The sequence below is a fragment of the Geospiza fortis genome, unplaced genomic scaffold (assembly GCF_000277835.1).
Source record: "Geospiza fortis unplaced genomic scaffold, GeoFor_1.0 scaffold265, whole genome shotgun sequence".
NCBI classification, from domain to species: domain Eukaryota; kingdom Metazoa; phylum Chordata; class Aves; order Passeriformes; family Thraupidae; genus Geospiza; species Geospiza fortis.
Genome location: NW_005054393.1, coordinates 1,079,036 through 1,102,646, shown reverse-complemented (window position 1 = coordinate 1,102,646; position 23,611 = coordinate 1,079,036). Strand labels below are relative to the sequence as shown.

Below are 23,611 nucleotides of genomic sequence, written 5' to 3'. Positions count from 1 at the left end.
CAGGTCAGAGTCATGTCCTAGGTCAGATCAGGTTGGCCCTGGCTTTACCTAGCTGTTCCTTGAAAATGTCTAAGAACAGAGCATGCAGACATCTCTGGACAACCTGCTCCACTGCCTGGCTGTTGTCATGATAAAAAAGATTTTCATGATATACAGGCTGTATCTCTCTTGACCATCATCCTCCCACCATGTGCTCCCGATGATCTTTGGAGCACTGCCCTGAACTAAAGATTATTAAGTCACCTTCAGGTACATACAGAAACAGAAAAGATTCATCACTTCAGCCCTACAATCAGATGAACCAGTTCTGGCAAGAATGACTCAAACAGGGCTCTCTCATGGTGTTGCACCTTCTATATAACAAGTATATATAGTCTATATAACATTCTATATGACAAGTGTATGTATATGTCAGTTCAAGAACAACATCATTACATGAAAGTATGGAATTATATAGGTGAAACATTATCCTAATGAAGCCACTGAACTACCATAGAACAACATTTTTCTTCAGAATGTTCTCACAATCTTTTATAGAGTCACTCTAAGACGCAATGAACTCTCTTTTTCACATTTGTTCTTGAATTAGAGATATCTTGATACTAGTAACAGCAATGCAATCTATTTGTGCATAGACATTTTTCATGAATACTTGAAACAAGATGCAAAGTTGCTTGCTTTCCTACCATAAAGACACATTCTGAAAAGAAAAATTACTAGGAAAATGTTCTTTGTAGTACAACTTCTCCCATCACCCTATAATGCACTTATCACCACACAGTATAATTTACGCTGGGAATCACAAAAATAGCAAGGGGGAAAATGAGGAAAGAACCAAATTCAATAACCATATCAAAATATATTTAAGCAAAGGAGGAGTATTAATTACCAAGTCCAACCTTAAAATTGTAGCCAACACTAATATCAATGGCAAAACCCATTTCAAGCTGCAAGATCTCCAAAGAAGGACTCATATACAGGTTTGAATCAACTCTCAAACTGGGGACATGTCTGGAGAAGGACTACTGCAAATCAATATGCTAGACACAGAGGCCACCTGTGATACTTGGAGCTGAAATCTGCCAGCATGGTCCACTTAATTAGTGCCTGTCACTGCACTCACAACTTTATTTGGTAGCAAAAGTCAGACCTCTGTCAAGAGCCTCAAGTGTGATGTCCAATTCAATTACTAAAGGACACATTAAAATCTGGTTTATATGGTTAAGAAATAACAGCAACTTATTTTATTTTGGGATTAGAATCTCCCCAGTCCCTTAAAAGAAAAACATTTTCAGCCTATTTAGTTTCAACATTCATATTAATAACTTAATTTTCCTTAATAAGCAATCCTGAGACAGAAACTAAGAGCTTAGTAAACTTGTTCTCTACCAAATACAAGATATTAAAATATAACCACATTAAAAAAAACCAAAACCTTCTATTTCTTAACTGTCATTGAGAAGAAATTATCTACTATAGGTTTTCTTTGCACACTCTTCCCTGTACTCTTCAGACATATCATTAAGTAGGACAAATCCAGGGTACTTCCATTACTTATCAACAACAGTGGCCAAATTCACTTTAGTTTTGGGACAGTGTAATGCACTGTCTTTCCAGAGATATCAATAGGTCCATTCTGCTCACACTGAATAAGTGTTCTTCCCCTTTCCTCCCCTGTGTCTCCCCTCCTTATCCTCCCATGCCAGGAAAGGAAGGAATTCTACTTTTCCTGCTCAAATATCCAATAATCATTCCAGCCATCTGTTTCAATACAAGAAACTCTTCATAGAAGTCCATCTAAATGGCAAACCATTAGAGACTAAGATGATTTATTTTAGTTTAGTGCAGTGTCACTAGTTTAATAAAATAAAAAAATTACTAAGGATTTAGGAAGTACTATGGCTTACCTATGTAAAAACTCACTCTCCTGCCAATACATTCTATCGCTGCTGACAGACATTAGAACATTCCTTTCATCTCTTTCCTCTTCTTGCAGTTTAAGCTATCCCCTTAAGGAGTATTTGCTTTCTCTAAGATAGATTATAAATTGTATGCAACATGAAAACCTTACACACTTCCTCTACCATCTGTAAGGCTTTTATTTCTACTTCTTAAAAAAGAATTAACTCAAAAACCTTTTACTTGTCTTTTCATTTTGGGTAAATAAACCAGGATTACTTTTCTGTAAGAAAATTCTTTAAAAAAGGACTGTTATTTCCAGATATGTGCATCTAAATTAGAGAAGCATTTTTCAATACAGTCAACCAAACATTGAAATCTAGTGAGACCAAATGTGGAATGCAAACTGTGATAAAGAGCAAATATGGAGCATACACATCCACACACACAAACACCCGTTCTATTCATGAAGAAAACATGATCTAATACAGGATTGGTTTATTTAAAATAATTCTTTCTGTATCCCAGTGTGATTTCAGGATGTGAATATAAAGATAAATTTTATGGGTCAAATTCTTCTTAACACTACATGTGCTCAAGTCAACTGAAATTGATGACAACTGGATGCCGTGTCAGAGGAGAGGAACTGGCACAGGAAATCACAATGTAAGGAGAAGTTCTTATAAAACTAGACATGACATAGTACTTTGAATGAAGGAAGAAACAATTCTCGATGTGGTCTGGGAGAAAGAAAAGCAGAGAGAAGCAGAAAATTTGACCCAATACCTAACAGGTTATCAGATAAGGATCAATTATCAAAACCAAGCCAACTGCAAGATGTTCATAATGGCTGTGGTTGAACCTAACTCCATTACATAACAAGTCTAATGGAAGGAAAGCTACACCAGTTCCTGGTCCATTTCTCCTGGTCCATTTAGAGTTGTAAAGAGGAGAGACTAGTTTATTACTTTTGTGCATACTTCTGTATTTTTGGAAGTTCAAAATAGCTATTTAAGACTTCATTATGGCAGAGCTTCATTCAGTCTTCAGTAAAAATTTCCCTCCTCTTTTGTCTTCTTTTGTTTTTTTTTTCTTTTAAACAGAAATGTCCCTAAAAGAAGCCTGGGTAACTTGCAAAATCAAACTAAATGAAAAACAGATTCACGTATTCATGTAGATTATTTAGCAGTAACATTTCTAGCAGTGGGAATTTGCAAATATTATCAAATTGATATTCATGTTATGACAACTGACCGATGAAAACCAGAAGCTTCTGACACACGTTTTAACCCATTTTTCTGCTACTGGAATGACTATTCCATCAATGGAATGACTATCCAACAAATGTCAGCCTGGTTAAACTTTTATTCATTTGAGTGAAATGTGAAGATGCGTCATGTCCTCAGCTGAGTTCCAGAATCACTCAGGATGTCATGTAGCATTTAATTCAGCAAAAAGGATTAAACATCTAACCTGGAACAGCTATCTTCCCAGCTGTTGGATGATTCATTTCCATCACAAGCCCATTGTGCAGTACCTAGGAAAACAAAACAAAACAAAACAGAACAAAACAAAACATGTATGTAATATAAAATACAATCAGTTCCTAAACTCAAGAGGAAAAAAAGAGATAAACTATGTTCTTCCACGGACTTTCTGAAAATACAAGGAGCTACAACACAAGTGGTCTGTTTAATGTGAAGGAAAAAAGCTTTGATGTTTGACACTACTTTTTATTCATGCAGCTAAATAAAAGCTTCACTAAGACTGCACATGTCTAACATATCTTTAAGGTCTTAGAATCATCATCAAACAAAATGAGCTACAAGCATGTTATACTTCCAACCACCAACAGACAGCTGGTACCAACACAGAATGACTGTTAAAACCTTCATACCCTTTCATATTAACCTTCAAAATGTACTAATGGCCTATACATAAACTATGTTCTCTTGTTTGTTTTTGCACTGCTAGTTTTGAGCTCATGATGGATCATACTGTAAAATGCTGTGTTCATAGCTTTTACAAACATTTTGGAAAGACTAAATAATTTTGATGTTTTTTCTATTATTTTGAGTGGGTTTGCCATGCTTCAGGCCCTGTGTATATCTATATGGGGTGATTATTCATCACAATTTTCAGATCCTTGTTATTAACTTCAGCCAGAAAACAATGTGTGATACCAAAATTGTCAAGTAACAGAGAAAAAGATATTTATAATAGCAAACTCACTGCTCTTGTTTATATAGTTCTGCACTAAAAGCCTCTAAACAATATTTATAATTTCTTTATCTATTATTCTTCCATCCTTGTAATACTGTTACCTTAATCATATAATCACAATTACTTAAAAAAAATAGATAGGCACCCACTAAGCAATTATTTTCATATCCAATGTAACAAGTCTAGAATGTCTTGCCAAATGTACCAGGTATAGAAAATGAAACATGGGAAAAGCCTTTTAAGTGATCATCTATCTATTCACCTCGTACCATGAACAACACAGCAACCTTGACTATTAATGACAAGTCCTGGTCTAATTATTCTTTAAAATTTCAAGTTAATAAGATGAGAATTTTCTTATGTAGTCTGCACCTTGTTTTGCATTTTTATTACTAGAAATTTTCCTCCTGATACATAATCTAAGTGTCTGACTATTAAACATTTTTATTCTTGTATTTCCCCCTAATGAACAGAGAAAACCAATCATTATCATCTTTATAACATTCTTTTATGTACTGGAAGATTGTAATCACATCCTTCCTCAGTCTGTTCTTTTCTAGACTAAACAAAACTAATTCCTTTAACCATTCTTTCCAGGTCAAATTTTGTGAACCCTTTATCTGTGTAGAATAGCGTGCTTAAAAAATTCCTATTCCTGAACAGGTGGTGTCAAAAGGTCAGGTCAGCTTTCTCTTAGCTTGTGGGATAAACCTATTTAGCTGACATTTAGAAATCCAGATATTTCCAATAATAGATGCTGGTGGAACAATGTCTCTTCACTGGTCTAATTGCTTGGCGGTATACCAAATCATTAGTTCTATTTCTATTTCAGAAGGTTAAAGGCAGTTTTAGTAGACATTCAAGTGAGACATCCAGAATTATTTTTCCAAATGACAGAATTAGAAAATATAATTGCTTTTTTTAATTCATATTTAGAATCTTTCCAGTAATGCCCTTCATCAAACAGTATTGACAGTTTGGCCTCCTTTCTTCACAATTTATTTACACAAGCTTGCTTTACGCATTTAATTGATTATTTGGGACCTGAATGCAAGAAAACACCTTCATTTGAACTTGAAATCCACAGCACGCTGAGGTGAATAAGCAGTTCTTTAGATGGCAAGTTAAAACATGTACCTAAAAGTGTCTCCAGTCATTTAAAGAAAAGCATACAAATTGTCTAGCAGCTACTCAAGGGTCCACAAAAAATCACGGTTTTCTCTGTTCTGAGTCTATAAATTCTTTTTCTCATAAGACAGACCTAAATTTCTTTTTAAATACTTTTTTGGTTAGACTCAAATTCCAGATCCCTTTTCTTTACAGAATGAACTACAAAACCCCTGAAGTATCTTTGAGGATCACCACTACTTCTTTTAAAAGAATTGCTTAAGATGCAGTCAAGCTTCCTTATTATTTTCATTATTAATACAGTGTTGAATTTTCCTCTCAGATATATTTTTTACTCAAAACACTGAAATTTCTATTAATCTTATTTTCTACAGCAATTAAGCCTATATTGATATACTCAGTTCCAACTTTTCTTTTGAAGAAAACAATCACCAAGAAATGACTGGTCAAGAACTGTGGATGTTTTTCCTACATCAGCAGCACTGTTTAAAATAACTGGGTAATTTCCCATTCCATTCATTGCGCTATTAGGACTCTCAAAAACAAATAAAAAAAGCTTCACCAACTTCTCATGTGCATTCTTAAAAAACATGAAGGATTACTGTAACATTCTCATCCTTTACCATCAAGGACAAGGAAAACCAGAGGAAAAGGTAAGAGACACAACTCAATGGTTTTCTCCTCAATTGTCTTGTATAGCTGAAATGGTCATGATGTTTCTGATGTGGTAGAGCCCTCTACTGTGTCTGTATTCACCTGAGCTCATAATAAGGAACTGATTAACCAAGAGAATCACATAAAAGATTATGGCAATCAATAGATCATTTTTTTTTTCCATATGGGTTATTTTGCAGGGTAGAAATACTATATGGTCTATTACCACATGAGATTTTCTGAATCAAATAATGTTTGGGAGGCATTTTACAGTGAGATCACCATAAAGAAATCAGAAGCACAGTCTTCAGTCTTTCAGTAAAAATCTTTTAATATGTACCAGGAACAGTGTGGCCAGCAGCATGGTGAGGCTATACCTTCAGTTCTACATCCAGTTCTGGGCCCTTCAATTTAGGAAGGACATGGAGGTACTGGAATGAGTCTAGAAAAGGGCAACAAGGCTGGTAAAGGATCTGGAATACAAGCCCTGTGAGAAGCAGCTGAGGGAGCTGGGGTTGTCAATCCTGGAGGTAAGACCTATAACTACCTAAAAAGAGGCTGCAGTCAGCTGAGGGTTGGCCTCTTCTCCCAGGCAGCCAGTGACAGGAGAAGAGGGCAGTCTCAAGCTGCTCCAGGACAGATTTAGGCTGGATATTAGGATGTATGTCTTCAAAGAAAGGGTGATCAGATATTGACATGGGCTGCCCAAGGAGGTGGTGGAGCCACTGCCCCTGGAGGTGTTTAAGGAAAGACTGACTCTGATATAGTTGACATGATGGTCTTCAGACTTATGATCTCAGAGGTCTTTTTCAACCTAATTGATTGATTCTGTGACACCATTTTATTTTATTCCAAATACAGACATCACTTCTGATGATGCATGTAACTAACCGCCCATGACAATCCAGTTTCTCTTAAAACTGCCAGCAAAGTTTCAAGTCTACCTATTTCAATTCTACCTAAGGTAAGCTTGCAAATCCCTATCAAAGGAGATACTGGAATCAGAAACATATCAAACCTTGTAGCTCCCGCCTCCCTCCTTCCCTGATTCAAATTTTAAAAGTTCTATTTAATGTGGAGCTATGCACTCAACATATGCATTTGCACAAGTACTACTCTTTCACAGATTCATCTAGAGTTTAGTGAAAAGGATTTTAAGGGCCACAAAGGAAATGATGTAATCAATTTCTCCATATTTCTGTAGCCACAAGATAGCTGGCTGTTGGTAAATGAAATTACCACCCATGCCTCCAAACCACAAAAAAGTAATAATAGTTTTCCCTCTACATGCTGAACATAGTGCAACGGCCATAATCACCCCCTGAAAAAGTAACAGCACATGTGAAGAAAATGCCATCTTGGAATCCCACATACTGAAAGTACCCTTTTCCAAACAAAAATATGTCAAGTCATTTGAAATTTGGAAAGGATATTAAATATATCCCCATCTGATGCCTGGTTCTGCTTGACTTTGTATTCCTAGAATGTTGTTGCACAACAGAATAGTTTGCATGTCAGCATGTTTCCCCTCCACTTTTTTTTCAAAGCAGAAATCCCAATATATTCAAATTGTGTTGCAAAGTTTGTCCTTCATCACTAATAACTTTACTATTCTTCTTTCAAAACACAGTTTCTAATATGCAATGGTCACTTAGAGAAGGTATTAGCTCTCTACTATATATATATCTAAGTATCGTATTAATGAATCACATCTATCTCCACTTTACCTATCTCTCATATTTGAAGCTTTTTAGCATTTCATGAGACAGAACATAATTTAAAGAAATGTTGCTTTCTTAACAAATTCGTGAATTAATAAAATCTGGCTTTGTTGTTTCTGATTGCCTATTAATTTACCTCTTTTCTCCCATTGCCTCATTCTGACACAGTGAACACTGTCAGTACATTATAGTCTCCAAGGTCTCTAGCACCATGTCTGTGATACTATATGAATCACAGTTCATTGGAATGTCCCTATTCTCTACTGCTGCTTTCTTCTAGACCAGTGTCTTACAGACTGTCTCCTTCACCCAACTTGTTGGGTTTTTTGTGCATGTGAGGTGATGGTTTTGACAAAGTTCTTCTTTTGTCACAGCTTTATAGATATTTGCTACTATAAACTATAGGCAGAATTACTTTTTATTGACATCCCTGGGGATGGCCTTTTGACGTCTGATGCATACATCTTTATCCTGATCCATGTCACATTATTTAAATACTTTTTTCTGCTACATCTCTTGTTCTACTACAGAACACCTCACCTACATTCCCTCTTGGTTATCAGAATTTAATTTCCTAACTTTTTATCTTTTGTCTAAAGAGTTTTTATATCCTCTAGCCTAACAGTGGTTCTACAAACTAGCTATTCGCTCTTCAATATTGAATTTAGGTTTTACAGCAGCCATGACTTCAATCAAAAATGGCGCATTCTGATACAGGAGTTAAGAGCTTCTTACCTGCATTCTGCTAAGTCACTTATATCAAGAATTCCATTGCATATTCTAGAACTAAACGTTTCAAAAGGCAATCACTGAGAGTGATGAGAAATTGCTTCCCTTACACTCTATGCCAATGTTACCTTTGACCAGCTGAAGGCAGTTGAATTCACCCATTATTACTACTTCATTAGGCTTAGAGGATTCTTTTATCTCCTCCAACATTTTGGACTCAATATCCATTTCCTGAGTAGAAGGCTCAACAGTATAGCCCTAATATAGCTCCCCCAGCTCTATCACCTAATCTGTCCATCCTGTTCAGTTTATAGCAAGTATTACACTTTCCTATTGATTTTTGTCCTTCCAATGTTCTTCAGTAATGGCTACTATGTCAAGATCCTTCTTCTTTGCCAAGAATTTCAAATTACCTTTTTTATTTGTTCTCAGCTCATGTTGGTATAGAGATATGTATAGGTTTTGTATACATTTGGGGAAGCAGAGAGTTGGCCAGATCATTTTTTTATTTAACTCTAAAATTTGACACTGTATTACCTTTCCAGAATTTCTCCTCTTTCCATTTTCCTACACATTTGATTCTTGTCCTGTACACTTTTTGTATAACTGGCATCACTAACAGATGTTTTAAAATGGTGTGAGCCCTCATATATCAGATTTTTCTCAACTCCTGCATGAGACCACACTCATTAATTTCCTGCACCAGCAATCTATTCTTACTACTGTTCTAGACAAGTCCTTCCACTGAGGTTCTTCTCTGCAAAGCTCTGTGTAAGTATCCCATGGAGATCCTATTCGTCATCCATTAACTGAAATATCAAAAATCTGATATTATGAAACCTGCACATTAGGCTAAAATTAGACCTCAGTTCAGAAGGGAGCATAAAGTTGGTGAAATTGGATAAGTTTCCAGGATTATTTTAGTGGTTCACAATACTGGAACAGAATATACCCACCACAGTGACCTCTTCTCAGGCACACTATGAAAGTCTGTTCTTCACAGCCTCACCTTCTTCCACCCTGAGAGTCTACTCAGCAAACTGTTTCTGGGGCCAATCTGAACAGACAATTACCATTTTTAGTAATTCCGTTTCCTAAATCATCTTTCAAATTCATAATCAAAGTAAGATATGATCCTGATACTGAGAATAGTTCTCATATTAATGTTTTGCTTCCCCTAGCACCTCCTCCTACAAAATTAAAAATTACCAAGTCCTTAGTGCTAAATCAGCCACAGTATAATACACAAAAGAGACATTAAACAATCCAAAAGTATTAAACAATGGAAACCTGTTCTGACAGAGCAGAAACACCTTTGCCACTGTCTAATCATCAACACATACTTATTTTTGAGAAAAATTACTAAATTTAATTTATACCTCACAGTCTAAGTAAATATGAGACAGCTGCTAAATATGTCTATATAAATCTCCTATGTTTTCATCAGATATATTGAAAAGTAATGAGAGTAAAATAAGGTACTTTCATTCTAATAGCAGACCATATTACAGTAAAGAATCAAGTTTGTAACTCTTGTGGAAAAGGAAGTATTCCCAAGGGGTTTATTAGCATGTGATATGTTTAATATTTGTAACAAATAGCAAGGAGATTAAGAGAATAAAGGTTTATAACTTGGGCCAAAATACACAAAAATGCATGGATACAAGTCTGTATTTAATCACATAAATTCTATGATTTTCAAGGCTGCAGACCTGACCCTGACTTCAAAAGGGGCTGTCCAGGTGCTTAAAAATCAGGTTCCTTCCCTCAAATCATCAAGAATAGTTCCCTGACAACTTCTTGCACCATCAGTCTGGAGACATGGCAGAGGAAACAATCTGTCCTTATTTGTAAAATATACATATATTTTTCAGATGTTCTTCTTCCCTGAGAACTGATGTGATTGTAAAACCATACTTTTGGTGAGTTTGAATGTGTAAATTCACAGAAATATTTTAGCAGAGATGGTTGGCTGTACTGCTATTTGGATATAAGACCTGGTTCATGCTGGTAGGAAGACGGGGTGTGGCTATATGCAAAGCACTGGCTCTGCAATCAAAGAGTCTGTTTCCAGCTGCAGCATAGCTTTCCTAACACTGATAACTCCACTCTGATCATGTGCTGCTACAGAAACAGATTGATTTTATCATTGCAACAGTCTGAAATACTGACTGGTTTTTTCCTCATTTCAATCAGATTTGTCAGTAATTTTCTGCTAGCAATGGTGTTAAAAATTACTGCCTTTTGATAATATTTTTTCTACTTTGGATTATTACAAATACTATATTCAGCCTTTAAATGTTATGTTTGTAGTTTCTTTTAAGAAAAATCATGGAAAAACCTAATTACATTTACTTTTTAAAGATGCAAGTGAATGTAAAAATTAAGAAGAGTATCCCAGACTGTCCATAGTTTATATAATTTTGGTGTCCAGAATGTCACATGAAAGCCTTTATTTTATTTTATTTCATTGTGATTTACCTCTTATATCAAACAACAACAAAATAAGTTTCCAGATGTTTTCTTTTGTGGAAATTTACTTGTTAACAAAATGCAAGCGTATTGCATTTTGTATAACTTATTACACTGATAATAAGCTAGGACTGCCACACCTTCAAGCACTGTGCGCCATAAGTGGGAGACTGGTGGGGTAAAAATACCATGAACCTTCCCACTGCCATTGTTTTCATAACAACTCTGTGGATGTTTGTTACATTCATCAGGGATCATTTACAGACCCGCCTGTGGAGCTGGAGATGATGAAGAGAAAATTCTGATAGGGTTTTGGATAACTGAGATTTTTCAGAAGTCACTTTTTGCCATGTGGTATTGAAATAAGTAACATGCAGATGCAACTCTGGATTGAAAAATGACTGCGGTATTTGTCCACCATGTAAGGGAATTGTTAATTCAAAATGTACAAGCCTCAAAAATTGACAAATTTAATATCAGGCTAATGGTGAACATACGAACCATTAAACAACAGCATTGCAACATTATGCTAAAATATCACTTGATTTCTGATGGTCCTTGGGAATCTCACTTGTTTTGCCAAATACAACGTATTCAAAGCACTATAATATATAATCAGTACATATTTTCTGACCTTGCACGCCACACTGAGTTCCCAAGAACCTTCTTTTAAGTACTCCACCTATCTTTCACCTGCCATGCAAGTGTCATGGTTTATTTATACATCATTGTTTCATTAGTGCTGGTCTGTCAGCTCAGAGTACTTAACCTTTCCCAAGACTGCAAAACTTGCTCATCCTCAGAGGAATGCCACTTAACAGTGGCACCTGCTTAGTATTGTAAAGGACATCCAGATGAGCCCATCTCCCTGCGCATCCTCAGTCTACTGCAGGCAGAGATTCACCACAATTCCCATAAGTAGTTTATTCTTGCATAATCTTCCACTGACTTTCACAGCCCTTTAGAAAATGAGCTGTAACTGTGGTTTAAAACACAGCATTTTAAATTAAGTCAAAGGAATTCTGTATAGCAACATGTGCAGACAACCCTGGTAAACTGTATAGATGCTGTTGAGTGTTGCTAGATGTCCTGGACAGTCAAAGGAACTTTCATCAACAGAAACTCTGGCACGTGGAGATTTTTCCTGATTTATACTCTATCTCATTAACATTAGCCTTTGTAAGAAACCCACTTAAGACAGAGAACTCCTAACCATGCCTACACCACAGAACTGGGATTCAAGAATGCTAGGTGCAAGATTTATATGGAGAAGGTGAAGACTAAGTTCCCACTTTGTATCAGTATCTTCAACTCCTTTCCAGCACTTAACTACTGCCATCCACTTTTCTATCATTAGCATTTAGTAATTGATTTTATTACCCAACCATGAAATTTCTCTCCAAGTTGCAGTTAAACGAAAAGAAACTAAAGCCAGGAAGGTATTTCAGGGCTATGAATGTTTACACAAAAGAGGATATTTCTTTCAGAAATCATTAAAAAAAAACAAAGCATGGTTTTGAAAATACTACATTTAACAGTTATTTTATCATTGATGTGCATTTGATGCTCTGTAAGAATTTAATGTAAAAAGCAAGTGGTATGTGAATACTACATACGTAACTGTGAGCAAAAATACTTTTAAATATGATGCTTCCAATGAACTTTGCTGTACAAGTTGCTAGAGAAGCTGAGACCAAAATAGAAATGGAAAAAGGAAAATACAAAGGACAGATTTTTCCACTTAAATTCTTACACAAATTTTCACAGACACCAAACAGTTCACCAGAGTGTCTTAGGGATGGGTTTTTATCCCATAGTCATTTCTTGTTTTGTTTTTGTTTTGTGTCTGCGATGGTCACTGCCCACCCCCAAGCCTGGCTCTGGGAGTTTTGCAATGGGCAAGAGCCAGCTGGAGATTTCCTGTGAGAACTGGGGGGGCAAGGTGCGGCTACTTCCTTCCAGTGAGGTGAGTCCTCTCCACGGCCATACTCACACAGTGGGACCTCTCTGACAACAGATACTTGTTGCCGTGCGGTTTTTTGCCCGTTTTTTATGTTCTTTTCCTTCGGCACTGTGACTGGAGCTTACTGGCTGGCTTCTCTGCTGCTTGGGAGACCAGAGCCAGTGCTGCTGCACTGGGACCTGTGAGTGCCCTACTGCCCCCCGGCTACGCCCCCCTCTGCACAGCCCAGCCCGGGGATCAGCCATGGCTGGTGAGCTACCCAGTGGAGCCATTCCCTGCTCAGCCCTGCTGTTCTCTGCTGCTGCTTCAGGGCTTCTAGCTACACCGTAACCCAACAACCAGACATCCTGAAGCTTCTGGCAGGGCCCAGAGTTTTCTGACAGACTTTGTTTGTCAAACCGGATGTGCCCGCCTCTGCTATTCCAGCTTGCTGCTCCCGAGTTTTCCTGCTGCAGTCCATTCAGGTTGCCGAGAGGCACTGAGACTGGCTTCCCCCTGTAGGTTTGCAAAGGAAAGCCCCTTCTCTCTTTCTTTCTTTCTTCAGCTCACCCACCATTACCGCTCAGCGGGATGGCTGGTCTCACACCAGAGCGCCCCCTGCAGCCGCGGGGGACTCATCGCACCTGCGCGGCCAGAAGCCAACAGCGCCCCTGCCGGCTGTGACTGTAACTGCACCAAAGGGGAAAGAGCCGCAGCCGGAAGAAGGCTGTTACTGAGTTCTGGTTCTGTTTGTTCTTGTTGCCATTGTTGTTGGGTTTTTGCCTTGTTATCCATATACATACTAGTAAAGAACTATTCCTTTTCCCATATCTTTGCCTGAAAGCCTGTTAGTTTCAAAGTTATAATAATTCAGAGGAAAGAGGGTCATATTTTCCATTCCAAGGGAGATTCCTGCCTTCCTTGGCTGACACCTGTCTTTCACACCAAGACAGTGGATAAATTCATATCTTCAAACTTTGGAAGTTATATTCAACCTTGTCTCTTCAGCTTTGTGTTAAGGATTTCTTCTCTACCTCAGCAGTGACACCTGTTGCATAATACTACTTAAGGCAATACTAGCATGTGATAGCAATAAAGTGTCACAGACAGTAATGATGGAAGAGCATTTTTCCTAAACAAGCAAATGTAAGCAGATGAGCAATGTAATTGGAAAAGCATTTTTTTACATTCTTAACTATTTCAGAGCCTGCACAATACCATCAATTACAACACTTCACTCAGTATGTGAGTTTAGTTGAAGCAGGTTGTGCAACCAGAAGAAATCTCTCATTCTGAAAATTTGCTTTGTATAAGACCTTTATTCTATTGAATGCTATTCAAGGAGATCATTAAAATGACAGGCAATCAAACTATAAAAATGAAGAGAGGGGTGACATCTAAAAAAATGAAATAAAAATATTTTAATAAAAGGAATTGTCTTCAGCTTGTAGCTGATTTGTGAGATTAGCTCCAACATTAGTTCAAATAAGTATAATACAAAAGCTTCAAAATTTCATTTTTTGACTCTTCTGATTAAAATGCTACTACCTTATCATACAGTATGTATTTCCTACAAATGGTAAATTTTTTTAATTGACTCCAGTCCTGCAAAAGAACTCATCTTCCAGAACTACTATTGGACAATAAATGTCTTCAAAACCATACTATTCCATGCACATCACAAGAAGTTTGTGTAGATAATACCACTTGAGTATCAAAACAAGTGTCTTCTATACTTTTCAGGAAAAAAAAAGTTCATTAAATAATTCTGTTGCAACAAAATTATATTCAGTTTTGCTGGTAAATGAAACCATTCCATTACTATCATCATGTGAGATATTCTGAAGTTATTGTCATTTTTCCAGTTGATCACCTACTGTTCAAGAAGACTGTTGGGAGAGATTAACTTTAAAAAATGCTTAGTGTTTCAGATCAAAACAGAAAGTACTGTAATGTTTGATATATTAAGCTGGTTTGAAAACAGTATTGAACAACAAATCAAGTGTTACATAACTTTAAGTCATAAATTTTAAGAGAACATCACAGGATACTTTTAAAAATGGAAGGCATTATTTCTTTGTATTTCATTTATATGTATATAAATGTTACATACAGTGGAGTGCAGAAAACTAGAGTTTCTTTTTGTTGTAATTAATTGCTCCAAACACCTGTTTGCTCAGGTATTTAATTAGTCTGAAATTTTCTTTCCCCACTACTCTGCTTACCTGATGTCAAGCAAATGCAGAGCTTGAAAGAGATATTTAAAAGGCAGGTGATATAAGGCCTTTTTTTCCTTAACTGAGGCACATGAATGTTGACATTAAAATAATAACCAACGTAGGATACAAGTCCCAAGCCTAGAAGAATCTAAATAACTGTTAGAAGTGTTTCTTAAATATTGTGAGTTCCAATTTTGCAGTATTTGGGTTTTATGCCAACCAGAAAACAAAGCAGCAAACAAAGAATGCAGACCAGAAGTCACAAAAATTGACTTATAATAAAGGGAAGATCAAAGGAGGTGACTACTTCTGTGCTAAATAAGAGCCACACAACCAGTAAGAATAGAATAGAATAGAATAGAATAGAATAGAATAGAATAGAATAGAATAGAATAGAATAGAATAGAATAGAATAGAATAGAATAGAATAGAATAGAATAGCTGGAAGAGACCTGCAATGGGTCATGAAATGTTTCTTCGTATCAAGTCCAAATCTCCCCTAATGGATGAAACTTTGAGCCATTCCCCATGTCCTGGCAGTGAGGGACTGAGAAGAGCTTAGGATCTCCCTCTCCCCTTCCTCGGGAAGCTGTAGGGAGCAGTGAGGTCACCCCTCAGCTTCCTCCTCTCCAAACCAGTCAAGCCCAGTGCCCTCAGCAGCTCCTCAGAGGACATTCCTAGCAGCATCAGTGCCCTCCTCTTGATGTATTAGAGTCACATAAGAAATATTTAATAATTTTAAAATATTATTAAAATATTTAAGCAGTAGTAACAGTAAAAGGAGATAAGGAACAAAAAGTTAGGGAGAAGTGCTGGTATGTAAAACCACAACATTTAAATAGGAAAAACTATTTTAATTTTCTGCTAAGACCTACCTGTCTTTTTAAATGGACAGAAATTTTAAGGCTAAAACTAAGTAAAAAAATAGAAAATGCACTACATAAAACAACTTTGTCTTATCACAGTACAGAAGGATTTTTCAGTGGTATGATCCACCTCTAGTATCTAGGTTCTGAGGTCATGTAAAAGCCCGATATCATATCATTTCCCTTGTCATGACCCAGTCATGTCAGAGACCTACTGCAAATTCATTCCCATAAAACTTAAAGCATAATTTCTTCATAAAAACCTATAAACTGGATTCCCTTAGACAGACTTTTCTTTTTTCTATGGAAAAAATAATCTGTATACCTGCAAACATTTTCTCACTCATTCATTACCACTATTTAGTTTAGATAAACAGAAGAAAAAAATTATTTCAACATGATCCTTTACTTAAATTGTATATATGAAGAAATATTCTTTTGGAAAAACTAGAAGTTCTGGGGTTTTTTTCATGTATTCCTTAGTCTCCTGAATACAGCTATCAGTATTCAACAGACAGCCAGTTTTTGAAAGATGATTACTGTTGACCTGACTCAGCCCATCCTCCAATTACAGAAACCCAGAAATTACCAAAACACAGTTGCCACATAAAATTAATTGACAGTTACTACTGATGTGGACTGCAATGGAATATGTAACCTGGTGAAATAGCAAAGATAGTCAAAGGAAGGATTTGTCATTAAAAAAAATGAACTTGTATTTGTGGAATTTCTTCTCTGCCATGCATGTATAGGATGATTTTGGAAATGAACAATATGACCCATATTCACTTCACTTACCATTAAACACTTGACAGAGGATTGCTAGATGGTAAACACATTTCCCTCATATAGGCAACAGAGAAAGACATATCCAGAGGGTGATTATGGCTCTGATAATTGACTACAATTATCATTACTATAATTATGACATTACTCTGCTAATGATGGAGTGATCTTACAATTAGAATGTAACTACCTCAAAAATCTCACATAAATGCTTGGTTTAGAACTGAGATGTATCCAGGCCTGTGTTTATCAATTCCTCATGTGCAAAATGTGGAAAATAATATTTCCACAATTTTTCAGAAGAATAAAAGGCACACGGGACACCGAAAGATACAGAAAGGATACTGTGTTGGGCTGGTTTCAGTTCACTGGACATTAGTCATCTGCCTTCTGATTTACAGCAGCAGAGGTGAGACAGGCCACCAAAATGAATTTTCACTATATTATAAAATCCTCAGTGTTTCTGGGATTCACTGGCACTGCTTTCCATGTATCCATTGACACAGATGTTCCTTATCAGTTGTTTCCTTTCTTATATATAATAGAATATTCACAGGCTTAGAGTCAATACTCTGTGGGTTGAAGGAAAAAGCAGAAATGTGTTCAGAAAATGTGCCCTGAATAAGTGGTAAGTGTCTAATGTGTTAAAGGGCAGTTCAGATGTGTGCAAAATCCAGTTTTCCCTTTCAGTACTGACAAATGCTCAATCTTCATTCAAGCTCTACTTACAGGCAGTTGACAGTTGGGACCTGCCTGCATTCTTCCTTAATCCATCAATACATACTTGAAGTGAAAAGAGATACTCCATATCCAGAAAAAAACTGGAGTTTTTCAAGTAGGCCTCATGGAGATTTAGCTTACTTATTTGTCTTGCATAAACGCGTCACTCAAGAAGACACCAAAGAAAACAGAGCTGTCATAAATCCGACGGTTGCTTTTTTGTTGGCATTATTATTGCTCAGCTATTCAAGGTGATGAAGTCTTGGTGAACTTGATGAAGCTAAATCATGCTAAGCTAGAACAACTTTCAAATTTAAGAAACATTGTACCAACACAAAAAATTATTTAGAAATGTTCCATGTATGTAACTGACACTCAAATGTAGCTTCAAGACATTTATCTTATATTTACCTTTTATTTGATTACTAAATTGTAGGTGTTTAATTTTGATTGCAGTCTTTTAAGGGAAAAAAAGTAAATGAGTTAGAATCCAGCCTGCTTTCTCTGAGTTAGCTCCACAATGTGAACCACACCATAGTAAATGGAGATTTGCTTTATAGACTTAAAATGCTTAATTCCTACTGTAAGTGGGAATAATTTTACAAGAAGATATATGTTACTGGTGATCTTTACAAGGAGTTGTATAACATTGCCTGTGGTTGTTTGTGGATTAGCTATCAAGAAAACAGATTCTGCTTCTACTGATGCAAAAAAGAGTTATGGCAAAACCCAAAACATGTTGGCAGACTGTTCAGTCAGTTTTGCATTTTAGCCTGTTAATGACAATGCTCTCAGGCACGTGGTGTGACTCTTGGGGTGTCATGTGCAGAGCCAAGGCTTGGAGGTCGACAATCCTTGTGGGTCTCTTCCAACTCAAGATATTCTATGATTCTAACTAAGCTGGCACTCTCTGAGGGACAGAACAAGGATCTAGAAGAAGGACAGACATCCCCATGACTTCTGATTATGCTTCTGCCTGCTGATAATTTTATGTGCTAACATGATACGGTCATGAAGAAAGTCTGTGGCTGTTGAGGACATGTTTTCCTTTTAGAGGAGAAGTGTCTAAATAATAAATCGGGTGAAAATAATCTGAATTTACTTGACTAATGAGCAATGAATACATTATATCTAAATGTGTTGACATTCTATACGAAAAAGCCCAAAATGAAGTCTTCTTGCCCAAGATCAATTGCAGTAAAATAAGTATTTATCAAATCACAGTGCTTTGCCTATTTGCTTCACTCCTGAAGTTAATTTCACTGTGGAGAATGAAAGTCCTAATTTTGGAAACTCCTGAATAGACAATGTATATACATGCTTTTTAACACTTTCCATTGCCATACACGCATGACAATTTGACTGCAAGTCAACTTCTTTAGGAAGCACAGTACCTGTGCTAATGTGGCGTCATTAATAAGAACCAGAATTGACTTTGTTATCTTGATTTCATCAATACTTGCAAGGTTTTCTAAAGCACTGAGGACAGATTTGAAAGGACGGACTAGGAAAGGAGTAAAAAATGAAGCAGGCACATGGTTTTCATTTGGGGCGGAGGGAGACTGTTATGAAATTTACTTGACTGCTGCAGGCAATATTGGAGGATTAAATGGAAACTGGCTGAACCTTAGCTTCCAGTTTATAAAGAGCATTCACTCTATAAAGTTTCCTTATAACACCTTTTTACATAATGAGCTTTAACTAAATTCTGTCAGCACAGAAAGTGGTTCATATGCTTTAAGATGTGTCTTACTTAAGGAATTCAGATTTTCCTTTCAAAGGCAGAGAAGAGCTTTAAAGGATGGATTGACTTTTGAAGTGGTAGAAGACGTTGTACCTATCCCATTTCTCATGTTTTCAACTACAGGCTTGAAAAAAACCTATGGCAGGATGTTGATCTTGCCAGTTGCAATTATCTTTCATCTGATTATTCCTATGCTATTTTCCAAAGTCACCCTTTCTCAAGGAGCTCAATTCTCAGCTCCTTGAGAAAGCGTGACTTTTCCCGATAGCTTTATAATTGCTACAAAAAACAAGGAGGACAAAATACATAAATTTATGCAATTTATATTTAATGTTCTTAGTTTTAAAGATTTTCCTTTACTTCTGTTCTGGGCTCAGTAAATAATTATCAATAATGGTCATTTCCAACATCTACTTTACTCATCAAGGTGGCTGCCCCTCCTTTTCTTTCTGCTTTCTTGACCTTCAAGAACTTCCAGCAACCTCAATCCAGCAAAAGTACTAGTTATGAGGAAAAGAACACAAGAAGCATCAGGACCTATCTGCCTTGCAAAAATCAAGTATTCTTTTGAACTTTTCAAAGGATTTTCCTTGTAAGCACTATTCAAATGAAATACTTTATGAAGTTTCAGGACTTAATGTCATTTGATTGAGAAATATATTAATGTCTTTGAAAAGCAAGCAAAGGCTATATAAATGTAAAATAAAGAAAAATGTATAATTTTATTTGTATTTAGTCAATACATATGTCATAATGCAGCAGAAGTTAAAACTCCATTTGAAAAAAGGAGTTGCCCAATGCAAACAGGTGATAAGTGAAGATGGCATTAGCCAAAGAACATGATACTGACACATTTATTAATCTGTTTATTTGTAATTTTGCAGCCAGAATTATCCCCTTGAAGTCCATACACAATGAAAAAAAATTTTGGCATACTAAATCAAAGGGGAAAGAATCAATTTTACAAGTGTAATATAAAATGTGATATTTATACTGTTTTCCGGTTGTAATCAGCACTGTCTGATGTGCAAGTAATTTGTTGAATGCCAAAGACATTCATGTCTGGCTAACAGTTGTTGGCTGATTTTGCTGAAAGCTGTGTGTCAGAACAGGAATCTGTTTGTGGTAAAATGGTTCGTGCAGGAAGGTAGGCAGCCTGCTTCCACATACTGCGCTAATGATGCCTCTTCACAGCAACCACATTTTCCATTTTGGAGCCTTGCTCTAAGTCATCCTGAAGTCTCCACTGAGAGACCATGGGGGAAAGAGAGTATATCCTCTCCTCAAAGCCTCAGTTCCCAAATTAATTTATTTACCAAAATGAAAACAAGATGAAAATAGCTCTATCAGCTAAATTAGTAATTGTTTATTTTAAGCAAACTAATAGCCATACTTTATCTTTCTTTCCCAAAGATCTCAATACTCTTTGCACTAGATAAACAAGCCTCAGATGGTGTTAAGTATTACCTTTTCCAAATATTCTATTGGCTTATGAAGAGACGGTGAAAGGAAGGGATATGAAACAGAAGAATGTGCTGCCATGTGTGCTGCTTTATATAAACCCTGAAAGAAAGCTATAGCACTATAGCACTAGCTGAATCACAGCTCCTCCTGGCAGCCCTTTAAATAAGGTGGGGGTCAGCATGCAGGATGGAAAAAACTCAGCAAAGATGAGCCTGACCACTTTGCAGCTCAGCTCCACCTGCTGAAATTGAAAGAGAAGCACCAACAACAAACCTACTAATGCTTTTGTCCATGTCTTTCCCCTGAGGGCCAACCTGGACCAGTGATGAAGGGAACACTAATATACTCATCCTGGCAGGTGAGGTGCTTCATGCCCTTCAAGAATGTCCCTGGAGCATAGTGCAATGTAGCCCTCAACTCCATGCCAGAGGCCACACAGGAGCTACATGGCACAAGCTGGGACCAATTCCCAGGTTCCCAATAGAGACCTAACTCTTGATCATAAGACTATACTTTCTTTTTCCTCAAGACTTTATTTTATTTTCAGCAATGTAATAGATTCTAAACCCCTCATAACCTCATTAAAGTTCTGCATGCCAGTCCCTTGCCCATCATCAGCAGACGGCCCTGCAGGCCTGAAACCACTTCCGATGGCAATTTTTCAAGCCACGCTAATCAAAATGAAATATCTTTCAATTAATTATCCCTCTACAACCTGCATTCCAATCCCACTCCATAATTGACAATTACTTGCCCATTCTTCCTCACAAAGCCTGAAGTAAATTGGATAATTTTAGCATTTGTTTTATTTTGACTGTTCCTAAATTTAACGTGGGAAACTCTTTGCACCAACCCCCACTTCCTGTTTTGGTACAACAAGTTAGTTAGACCGATGTCTCCATAATTAAATTTTCAACAACACATCATGAAGGGCTTTGCCTCAGCTCTTTATTGATCTGATTATTACAAAAAGCATGTGGTTATAGCTATATCTGGCACTTTATACTTTTTCTTGTGATTTTAGGAGGTACTAAACAACATATTCAAAATATAATATTTAATATAAAAAATACATATTAACACTTCTGCTCCAATTTCTTCCAGACCAACATGTTGCAAAGTATTTCCCGGTTCATATTAAACACACATGAGAACATTTGCACTTACAGTTAGGAATCAGTTCTTGACCTTCTAAACTTGTATTGTTCCCTGATGAACACTCTGGTTCTAATTCCTTCAAAGGCCACGACCTGGTGTGTACCCAAGGTCAATTAAAATTAAGTCCTTAAAGCTTTTTCATATGAATTCTGTTTTCTAAGAATTATAGTCTCAGACTTAAACCTGTGCTGTTTAAGATTTTTCCAATATATGCTTCTGATTGCTCTGAGCAGCTGAGTGTGCTGTATTTTCTATCATTATTTCCCTGCACAAAGCAGCCCTTATGGCTTATTACCTTCCTCTTCATCACTGTTTGTTGGAATCAGAAGAATGAGAAGCAGTAAAAGTCTGGTCAGCCATCAAGGCCATTCTCTTACTTAGGCCCACCTATTTCTTACAGAGTTGTTAATGCTGAAGTTTTCCAGTCCCATTTGAATCTCCTATGGTTTCATTTGCAGGGTAATCATCGATATTCAGCAGCTCTTCTCTTGCTCTTCGATCTACATTCTCCCTTTAAAACCCCTTCTTAATCATCTATGACTTGACCATGTCCCATCTCACTTAGGCTACTAGTTCCCAATGAGTTTTGCTGTACTGGGTAACACCCCTCCCTATTCATGCAACCCAAGATGACAGAGTGGGAGAAAGTAAGACAAAGAATAGACACAAGAGGAAAATTATGAAACATAAAAGACAAATTAGGCACTAGAGAGCTCCTAGCTGGGTGACTTCAGATGATATCAAGGAAGAGAAAACCCCTGCACCAACAGTCAGAACTCAGATTTCAGACCAGAATTAGCAAACATAGCCGAGAGAGGACTGCCAGAACTGGCATACATAAATAACCCAGTTGGGATTAATCACCAACAGGGGATTAGAAAAGAAAATAGTCAGAGGACTGTGACAATGGGTTGTGAGTCTTGAAGAAAGGGAACTCGAGACAAGTGCTGCAGAAGGAGTGTATGTAAGGTAGAGCTAACAGAGAGAGGAAGCAATAGCTCGGGCAATTGAAGTCTAATAGCAGGACTCTGGCATGATAAAAAATTTTCAGTGAGCACACAAGTGAAACAGTCAGCCATGTAAAGCTTAATTGCCAATGCTATCAATCCTATTTGACAAATCAGGAGACTGGAACAAAAGAGATTTCTATTATTCTAGTGAGATTAAAAGACAGAAACACTGCCTTTGATTATTAGGTGCTCTTAGAATAACAATGTAGAACATGGAATGATAATTATTACATGCTGCAGGAATTGGAAAGAGAGGCAATATCTTTTATTAGCTCAACTGATATAGCTAGAACACAAAATCTCAGAAGCACACAAGCCCCGTTTTTAGTATTTTTTTAATTACTAGCTCTATTTAATTGGTTTATGAATATTTTAGTACAAAGTTCTTTCTAGTGTTACAGCTATTATTTTTTAAATAGCATGGAACTTGATAAAAATGTTATTTGACTTATCCTCTTTGTAGATTTTAATTCACATTGTAGCTAAATCTTAAGTCAATAGCCTGACATAATTTCAAACTAACTTTTCTAGTTCTATATGGAATTTTCAGCTCACTTAAAATTTCAAAAAATACAGTTTTTGACTTCAGCTTATCCTGAACTAGCTAATCATCCAGAAAAGCAGCCAGAAGAGCTTTTCACAAAGTGAAATTAAGAGAATAAAGAAGATAAGCAGGAACATGCTGTATTTATCAGTGTAAATACTATATTTTACTTGTAGTGCACTAAGGTATCAGGGATTTATTAGACTAGTGATTTAATAAGCTAGTTCCTTAAATACTAAGATGTATAAAATTCTTTTTTTTTTTAATCTGTAAATTAATAACATGGGAATAATGATAATCTTACTGTAGTATCACTCTGCAAGTTTGTTGCA

At 36.6% G+C, this 23,611-nt stretch overlaps 1 protein-coding gene across 3 annotated transcripts in view; it reads right to left on the bottom strand.

Moving 5' to 3' along the window:
* The window catches only part of SUGCT (succinyl-CoA:glutarate-CoA transferase), a 316,299-nt gene that overhangs the window by 47,806 nt on the left and 244,882 nt on the right, over positions 1-23,611 (bottom strand). For 2 of the 3 annotated variants that reach the window (XM_031060861.1, XM_005425690.3), the window contains exon 12: positions 3,373-3,436. The exons of the other annotated variant lie outside the window; for it this stretch is intronic. In XM_031060861.1, the coding sequence (XP_030916721.1) occupies positions 3,373-3,436 (64 nt within the window). The remainder of the gene's footprint in view (positions 1-3,372; positions 3,437-23,611) is intronic. 3 annotated transcript variants of the gene reach the window in all.